General features: G+C 32.1%; 1 protein-coding gene across 2 annotated transcripts; it reads right to left on the reverse strand.

The window, feature by feature from the left end:
- Positions 1-3,438: 3,438 nt before the first annotated feature.
- On the reverse strand, positions 3,439-8,244 carry LOC141692799 (uncharacterized). 2 transcript variants are annotated; one of them, XM_074497740.1, is made up of 7 exons: positions 7,973-8,241; positions 6,929-7,081; positions 6,027-6,173; positions 5,522-5,668; positions 4,812-4,934; positions 3,892-3,984; positions 3,439-3,715 (listed from the first exon to the last, which is right to left on the reverse strand). In XM_074497740.1, exons 1-6 carry the CDS (start codon positions 8,102-8,104, stop codon positions 3,907-3,909), a joined length of 780 nt encoding a protein of 259 aa, XP_074353841.1. In that variant the 5' UTR covers positions 8,105-8,241; the 3' UTR covers positions 3,439-3,715; positions 3,892-3,906. The 2 variants fall into 2 exon arrangements, with proteins under 2 accessions (XP_074353841.1, XP_074353842.1); XM_074497741.1 differs by lacking the exon at positions 6,929-7,081 and having other exon boundaries at positions 7,973-8,244.
- Positions 8,245-10,019: the final 1,775 nt, after the last annotated feature.

Below are 10,019 nucleotides of genomic sequence, written 5' to 3' on the forward strand. Positions count from 1 at the left end.
GGGTAGAGGTCATGGTCAAGGCAAAGGTTCTTCATCCAGGAAAGCAGGAACTTCTACACAGAGATCAAGCTCTAATGTTGATAGAAGAAAAAGTTCTGATAAGAAAGTTCTGACTAAGCCTGATGTTCTGATACAGGGTGAGAGTCAAGAATCACAGAAGTTTATGCAGACACTGAAGCTTAAGGGGAAGGAAACAACAGTCTACTATCAAGACCCCAAGTTACAGAAGATGGATGAAGAAATTTCTAAAAGACTATTTCTCAAAGACAATCCAGGAATGAACTTTGAAAGTCTGAAGGAAGAAGATGCCAGACTTAAAGCAGAAAATATCAAATCTAAGTCTAAAGCTTCTATTACTAGAAAGAAACCTCCAAAGCCCAAGGGTATTGTGATTAAAGAGAAGACAAACTCTGAGGCAACCAAATTTGAATCCAAAGCCAAATCACAAGTAGAGGTAGATCCAAGATTCAAGGGCAAAGCTAAAGTTGATGATTCTGTAAAAATCTATCTGCCAACCATGGATGAACAAGTATATTCTGATGAAGATACTAGTCTGATTTTGAAGAAGAAGAATATTCAACAACCTCTGACAGAGCTCATGTTGTTCAAGATCAGGACTTAGTAAATTCTGATATGACAATGAAGCAAGCAACCTCTGACAGAGCTCAAGTTGGCTTGATATCAGAAGATAAAGGAAAGGAAACCTCTGACATTGCTCATGTTAAACCTTCAAAACTTCTACTACCTGGGTTCACTAAAGCTCAACAATCTACTCAATCTTTGAAGACTACATCAAGTGGTTTTGAAGCAAGAGTTATTTGAGGGAAGGAAGCTAGAGATAAAACATGACCGGGTAATGCTAATGAGAGAAGAGTAAACAACTCTACCTTAGATCCTACATCTCTTTCTGAACCAGGAGTGGAAACAACTCCTGAAAGATTGAATCAACTGGAGTCTGTATAAATGGTCTACCACTCTGTATTGAAAGAAGATATCATGTTATATTTTATGACAGATGGGAGGGTATTCCATATAAGAAAGGATGTTATTCGTTTGAAGTACTTTGGAGAATTGCAACATGGGCTATTTCTACTTCAAGTGAAGAACAGATCAACAGATGGTGCTGCCAGATACATAAGGTCTAATATTGAAAGACAGAAGAAATTATACTCTGTAAAGTCTGACAGGCCATACTATGCTAAGTACAGAGCTCACAATGGTGAACTAGTTGAGATGAAGCCTAACACTGCCAAAATCACTACATTTTTGGGTATTAAGGGTCTTGAATTCAATCTAGAGTCTGATAAAGCCTATGTCATCAGACTTGATCAGGAGATAAGGAAAGCAAAAATAAATGATCTCAGGGCTGCTATCTTTCAAACAGGTGAAGATACAGTTGAATTTAAAGATATAAAAAGGAGGATGCGGAATGAACTTGAATATGCTGAGAGAACTCTTTTGAAGAACTATCTCAGAACAACTCCTGACATTAAAGAGATCACACACTGAAGCCAAGTCAAGAACTACAGCTGATAAATTTTGAAGTATATACAGGTTAAAGCTGATATCAGACTTTAAGGATGGTAAAAGCTACAAGGACTGTGAGTTGTAGTTATTTAGTCAAAATCTCATATGCATTTGTACTTAATGTTTTTGACATCATCAAATATCTATTGAACTTGTATATTATGCTAATTTATAAGTTGGGGGAGATTGTTAGATATATTTGTGATATCATGTCTAATAATGATTTGTGTTTAGTTTTCAGATTTTGATTAACAAGACAAATCAGGACTTAACTGAAAATCAGTACTTATACTGAAGTCAGAAGTTAAGATATCAGAAGATATTTATCAGGAGATACTATCAGGACTTAAGAAGACTTTCAGATAAGGAAGGCGGCTGATTGAAAGGAAAGAAGATCAAGACTAAAACAAGAAGAGATATGTATGGAGAAGAATTTTATGAAGAATAGAAGATTTGGAAGAAAAGATAACTAGTTGATATATTTTAGGATGCAGACTTATAACCGATATGAATTAGAAGATTATCTTGTAACTGTGTGTCTATATAAACACATCATAGGGTTTACACTATATGTGTTATCTTAATCGAGAATATTATTCATTGTAACCCTAGCAGCTCTCGTGATATTTGTTCATCACTGAGAGAGAACAGTTTCATTGTAATACTGTTTTATTAATAAGATTATTTTGTGTTTCATACTTGTGTTCTTAATTCGATTTGATTGTACTATACAATGTATCCAACCCTTTTCTACAGTGTGTGTGACCTAACAAGATATTTTATTATTATTTATTTAATTTAGGATGCATATTCCTTTTTGGTTTAAACCTTATATTATATTCAATTTAGAATACGGTTGATATATAGAAGGATTTGTGAAGAATTAGGAGTCATAATGTATTTACAATTTTATTTTCATATCTAATTTTATAATCTAACGGCTAGGATGTTATCTTTTATGATCCAACGGTTGAGATTATTTTGGCGGTACAAAACCATAACTACCAAATATTTGGATACGATCCCTCTTAAGGATATAATAAGGATATAATTAAAATATATGTAAATATTTTAATATATATTTGTTATTTCTGGATATTTCTAATATTAAAATAATTATTAAAAAATAAAAAAATTAGTAAAAAGGCATACCGAATCATGAAAATGAATGTCTCGCTATTTGACATCAAGGCATGCTCATCTTGGCATGCCCGTGCCGCTGTGACATACTGGGTTGCACTAGTGGCGCTCTTCAGAAATTTATCAAGTCTTTTGGACGTCTTTATCAAGACGATTGATCATTGCAAGTGGCTAAGGAGCATCAAGGGATTTAGTTGATCACTGGATGGCTTGCTCATAACCTGCTTTTGGTTCAAATGAAGAGTTTAATCGTCCCATGCCCAGGTTTAAGGCACTCGTAACACCTCATACAATCTATACCATATTATTATAAGCATGATTTCGTTTGGTCGGTTGGTTAACACCTTCCTAAAATATTTATTTTCACCTTCCAAAATAAAGTTAAAATAAATATAAAAAAGTTATTTAAATACATTAAATCACGTATCTAATATAATTACAAATTCTTTGAACTACAATTCAACTTAACTTCTAATTGCCCTCAAATTCTTTCTCATCTCTTGCATGGGAAACCAAATACTTCCAAACTTATTTTTAATAATTCATATTTTAATATTTGAAAATAATTCATTATTTTAATTCATATTTAAAATCCATCAATATCACCACACATACAAAAAATTAACTTCTTTAATTTCAATAATACCTAATTATTATCTTTTATAATTTATTTTTTTATATAATAAACAAATTGCAAATATTATAATCAACCCGTGCATCTAGTATTATTAAAGACGAAGAAAGGGATTTAGAAAGAGTGCGAAATGATCAGACAACAAAACAAAGGTGGTCGTTTTCATTCAAGACAAGCTGATGTCAGTTGATGAACTGATTTGCATTTTTAACTTTCCGCATACTACATTGTACAACATAAGACTTCAATTTACATTCTCTCTTTCTGTACAATAGTGTTATTTCGTATATGAAACTGTAAGGGGTTATATACTCCTCCTCTCCGGAGAGCTTTGAGAGGGCTTCAACTCTTGCACACCTTGAAATTCTGGTTGCACATAGAAGACACCTTCCAGACTATAGTAGTGGGAATCATCTGAATCAAGTAATTATAATTGCATTAGTACAAAGTAACCATAAATTCCTATTTGACATTGGTGTCTTGTCAAATTGGTCCCTGAAAGTATACTACAATACCTTTGTGTTGTTTATTACAGAATATTGAATGAACAATTAAGATGTAGTACTACCTTTACACTTTTGTCATCTCACCTGGTAACACATATGTCACCTCTTAAAACTGGCAGGAATAGTTGCTTCTGTAAAATACTCCTTCCTGACTTCCTCCACCGAGCAAAATCGTACCTTGTAAAATTGGTTTACGAAAAAAGAAATGTATTAAGCAAACTTCTCATGGGATACGAGAACAATCGGAAAAACATAAACACCAACAGTATTATATATTAAAAAATTACTAATATTAATAATAATTGATGAGTTAGTTAATAGCAAAATTATCAATAATTTCTATAGTTTTCTATATAAACTGAGTGTGGAAAAAAGTTAGGCGATTGGCACCTTCTTGTTGACTTGGGGGGACTATTTCATAAATTGCGAACTGTGAATAAAGTGTGTGTGTGTTCTGCGGAAGTGACACAACATTCCTACTGATGGTAAAAGCTCAACTTTCTATTCTGCTAATAAGGAATAGATAAAAAATTTAATCCACTACGAAGTTGTCCCATTGCATATTCTATAGCTGGAGCCTGCGAAAGCGTTCTTTAGAATTAACAAACAAAAATAAAATAAAATTGCCAGAGCAAATTCAAGCAATTGAATTCTAGATTACAATTTTATAATAATACAGTGCTGCAATCAGAAGCATTTGTTTACATATCCTTCTAAAACTCTATGGAGAGATATCACCCAAAGATTTAGATTTCGTCAAACACGAAAAGACAAACTAATAATACATGATAAACAAAAAACTGAATGAAGTAATTTATTAAAAGCCGAGGCTCTAGGGGCTGAACACTTTTCAGGGAGTAACCTACCTAGCTATTGCTAGCAACAAATAGACACATGTATGCCTGTGTTGTTGTATTAATTGGAAGAGAAGTTATAGAAAAAAAGACAAGAACTACTCGAGGCTATGAATCAAAAGAACCAAGCATATCATAAACTAAACTTACCAGAGAAGCGTAGGACTTTAACATGGGCTTGACTAGCTGCCAAATTGGCTTGAATACAAAGGGAGCTTCCACAAAAAGAACTTGGCCCAAGCGTTTTGGATAGTAGTAGTAGAACACATCAAACTATTAAGAGAAAATAGAAGTCAAACTCATGGCACTGGGTGTGCCAGTCCCCATGATTAAAAATGACAACAGGAAATAGTTTAGTACTCTCTTTAAAGGGAGAAGAGACTGCTAATCAAAATATCACCACAAAGTCATGTGTTTATCTAACCATTTAGACAGTTAAAGAACTTTCAAGTAACAGCATAGGGAGCAACAAATTAATCTACATATTGAAATGTACTCGAACATGTCAATACACTACTTAAATAACAACTCTGTTTTGGTCAGTCTTCCAAAAATAATTAACTAATATGCCAAATAGTTTTTATATTTTCCTTAACTACTGACTATAGTAGACTCACCATAATGCATGAACCAAAAAAATACGGCATAACAGTAAATTACTTAAGAAGAGTCTGAAACACTCATTCTAAAGAAAATGAAGATATCAAAAGCAAAAACAAAATCATTCTAGATCAAAAATGCCGTTCCTGTAGCCGGTCAAAGATATATCTCTAAAGTAGGATCAAGTTCTGCTTAACATAAAGCACAACATAAACAGGTATTATATGAAGATAACTAGCATCCAAGTCAATAGATATTACCAAGAAAGTGACAAACTGGAGATCAGCATTCTTGGTACCAAAGCCTCGCAGATCAATTATCGTAAGAATATCATTTACCCCCTCCGGAAGTTTACTTAATGCCTTCTCTATCAAATATACGCATAATTTCTCATCTTCAACTGATTCCTGTATTTGTCAAACTTCTATTGTTAGGCCTAATGCCAAAAAGTCTAAGGATGTATACTTGATAAGAAATTGGTTAACAATATATGGAACCCAAAGCTCAAACACACAATTAAACTCTATTTTTGCATGCTTAGTTTGTAGGTGGCATACGTGAAAACAATTAAGTGATAATCGCAAAAGCATTCTGATCAAAACTATAGGCAACTAACATAACGATCTTCGGTATGGTTATCGATACAAGAGAGTAGAATGTCAAATTATTATAATTAATAAACACAGATTCCATTTTGATGAACTATTTTATAATAATATAATGTCAGCGTACAAGAAATTTGCTCAAAAAGACAGAATCATTTACCCCAGGGACATGTTTGGATGCATCGACCATCATCACCGGCCTTTTATAGACATCAAGATAGTCATGTAAGTAGGATTTTCCAGTTTTAGCAGCAGCTCTGACTGAGTCTTCAGACAACTCGGCAACACCAAATTCTCGACGCCATTTCTGACATGTGGGTAACGTGTCAATGACTAAAGTGCGATACAGTATATATTTAATCATTTTCATATCAACAGAGATAGGTGGAAAGATATGTAGTTTGCATGGTTGTCACGTCGATAAGTCGAGTCAAGTCAATAGAGGTCAAGCTTGTCGACTAGTCGAATAGTCGTAGACTAATCGCGCTGACTAATCGAAAAATTAGTAATAATTATATTATATAAATATTATATAATAATATATATCTAACATCCGTGGTTTCCCACAACAAAATCTAACATTTATTAGACTCATATGTATATCAATCACAAAACAGATATATTGAACACAAACATATCTTATTTCCTTTCTATATGCTCATAAGCTGACTATATAAACAGATTATACTACATGTATATTTAGTTTTAATCAATTTACACATACATAAACATACCCACATAAAGATAAATAAGTTAAAATTAGCATGTTGATTGTTGCTAATGTTGAGTAGATTTTTAGAATATTTTTTTCGTTTTAAATTTTGATTAGATTTTGCGGTAGTTGATCGAATAGTCGACCAACTAGTCAACAATACGCAAGGAGCTCTCCAGTCTAATTTCTCAAACCGAGTCGTCGACTAATCGACCGCCGTGACAACAATGGTAGTTTGTAACAATTAAACAAACCTGAAAAAAAATTAATGGATTCCCCAAGAGCACTATAACCCAAACTAAAACAAAAAATTCTAGATGGAAATAAAGTAAAGAATGAAGACATCTTACAATTGCTTTAGTCAATTTTGAAACAGTTTCATTAACTGAAAATTTACGGTCCTTCAAAAACCATAGGATCATGTCTTCATCATCTCTACCGCCTTTTCCTATAGGGAGACTGTGATAATCTCTTTTGAGCTTCTCTTTCACTTCCAGCACCGACTGAAAGCGGACAACAGGAATCGTGGATACATTGTCATTCATGACCACATCTTACTTTAAATACTTTACTCAGTAAACGAACACCCAAAAGTGATGCATATTATAGAAATATAGTAACTAACTTGCATAGAGACACCTTATTGAACTCGATAAACAAAACTCCAAGTAGTCTGACACTCTTTGCTATGACAAATATCTCTACACAGAGAAAAATATGCAAGTCGAAGCTTGTAACATAACATAACAACTTTACATAACCTTTGATTTCAATATTCATATCTAAAACAAAGCCTAATCGAAATTAAACCCAATACGAATCAAGAAAATATCAAATAAAAACATATAATCTCAAAATCAGGTGTCACAATATCCAATCTAGTGGCAAACCGAAAAATGACACAAACAAGATTCAATTGTAATATAAAACATTAAAATGACTCATCTACCAACACATTTAGTCCTTTAATCTTATTCACTCATTTTGCTACATTTCGAAACATTAACGCCCCAAGATTCAAAATTATCACCCCTACTCGAAATTAAAATTTAAACTAGTTGAGCTACTAAAAAATTTAATCTTTAAGCATATACAATCATTTTATCACATTTCAAAACTTCGACAATGGGGGTCATCAAATAAGCCTAGTTTATCACACATTTACGACCCGAAACCTAAATTTTCGACCCGAGTTAAACCACATTCAATAAGCCTAAAGCTCAGCTGCTACATACACATGGGTGATCAAAAAGTTTCAATCTTTACATATATAACACACATACATCACTTTATACACAACATTTACATTCAAAGATTCTCAGCGACAATCTTAGACAACACAATAAACACAAAAGGAAAAACCACTTTTAATCAAAATAAAACCAAGAAAATACCTTGTGAGTATCATTAGTGCTCATTTGACTGCGCATACTGCAACTGCGTTTCCAAGTAGTTGAGCTTAAAGACAAAAAAGGGGCCCCAAAGGGGCGGCAAGAAGAAGATGGGTTGTTCAAACGGAGAGACATGTTTAAAGCGCAAGATACTAACTTGGGTTTGTGTACATATATGTATGTATGTATATGTGGAGTTTTTGCGTGGAGGAATCACAATATTTTTGTAACTAATTTGGATATTGCGTTTACGCAATGCCGTTGAGCGTCTTCACGACAATAGTGTGATCTTGTTGGGCTTTGTTCGGGAACATTTTACTAGAACAGGCCCATTTATAAAGGGATTCGAAATATGTACATAGATGGCCTTTTTTTAGGGCTGTAATTTGAGCCGAGCTTTTTTTTAGCTCGACTCGAACTCGACTTGATTAGCTCGGCTCGACTCGAACTCGTTATCGAGCTCGAACAAGATTTTAGGCTTGATTAAAAACTCGAGCCGAGCCGAGTTTTTTTGAACTCGACTCGAGCTCGACTCGATAAACTCGAACTCGAACTCGAACTCGGTTAATTTTTTATATTTTACTAATATTTTTATTTTTTATATATGTTATTACTTATGTTATTAATATTACTTATGTTTTTCTATATTTTTATTTTTTTCATTAATATAACTTGATGCTATTTTTATTTGTTATTTATATGATTAATGATATTTTATTTTACTTATATTATTAATATGACTTATGCCTTTCTATATTTGTTATTTACATGATTGATATTTTTTTCTGGATATGTATATATATTTTGATATTGGTAGTTCTTTGTCACTTTGTGTATATTTGAGGGGACCCCTTCCATACTTTTATTTGTTTGAAAATATTTGCATTTGTTATCGAGTTTCGTTTGATTTTATTTTAAAATAAAAAGGACAGTTACGAATTTTACATCAAATAATCTATTCAATACAGGGTTTCTATTTTTTTTGTTTAAATCATGAATCTATAGAATATTCCTTTATTTTAGATTCAAAAGTTATCATTTATTTCAAAATCTAACGGTCCTTTATAATAATAATGTATTACTACTATATTGATATTTTATTATAAATTCGATTCAGACTTTTGATAGTTGTCTAAATTCTAATTGAGATGTCAACTAATTAGATCTAAATTTACAATTTAGTGATAAGTTAATATGTATATTATACAATTATGATATAAATTACACCAGAAAAAGTTTTATTATGATGTATTACTATTAATTAAAATTTTTATTTTTATAATTGTTATTTATTAATGATTTAATGTCTATTGTGTCCTTTTTTTTAAAAGGGATAAAAATTAATTTTCTCCCCCGAACAATAATAAAATTATCATTTTACTTTATTTATCATATATATAAGATATACAATATATAAAAATAAGTACATTTTTAAGAAATATGAAGATAGAGTTAAACAAAATTAATAAAATTGATGATTTGAAAAATTATAGTAACAAAGGTGTTGTTATTTATTTTCTAGTTTATACATGTATTTGAATATGTTGTTAGATTTACCTCAGAACGCATGTATATTATTTTGAACATTTATTTATTGTTATTAATAGTGAAACTAATGTTTTTAAATTATAAGTCAAAATTTCAAAAAAGAAATATTTTTACGAAGGTAAAAATAAAACTCGAATAACTCGATAACTCGAAAACATGTTAAAAATTCGATAAACTCGTAGGCTCGATAAACTCGATAAGGACTCGATAGCTCGAAAATATGTGAAAAAACTCGATAAACTCGAAAACTCGTTAAAAACTCGTTAAACTCGAAAACTCGTTAAAAAACTCGTTAAGTTTGAAAACTCGCGAACTGCTCGAACTCGGCTCGTGTATTACCCGAGCCGAGCTCGAATACACAATTTAGACTCGATTATTTTCAGACTCGACTCGACTCGATAAAAAAAAACTCGAACTCGACTGTAAAAAACTCGAACTCGGCTCGACTCGGCTCGAATCACAGCCCTACCTTTTTTATTTGCTCTTGTGGCCCGTTATTTTA

Source organism: Apium graveolens, chromosome 10, assembly GCF_009905375.1.
Source record: "Apium graveolens cultivar Ventura chromosome 10, ASM990537v1, whole genome shotgun sequence".
Taxonomy (NCBI): Eukaryota; Viridiplantae; Streptophyta; class Magnoliopsida; order Apiales; family Apiaceae; genus Apium; species Apium graveolens.

Coding starts and splice junctions, on each gene's coding strand:
- LOC141692799 (XM_074497740.1), bottom strand. CDS start 8,104: ATGTCTCTCCGTTTGAACAACCCATCTTCTTCTTGCCGCCCCTTTGGG. Junction 6,174..6,928: donor CAAAATTGACTAAAGCAATT/GTAAGATGTCTT, acceptor CCCACATGTCAG/AAATGGCGTCGAGAATTTGG. Junction 3,985..4,811: donor TAAAGTCCTACGCTTCTCTG/GTAAGTTTAGTT, acceptor CAATTTTACAAG/GTACGATTTTGCTCGGTGGA.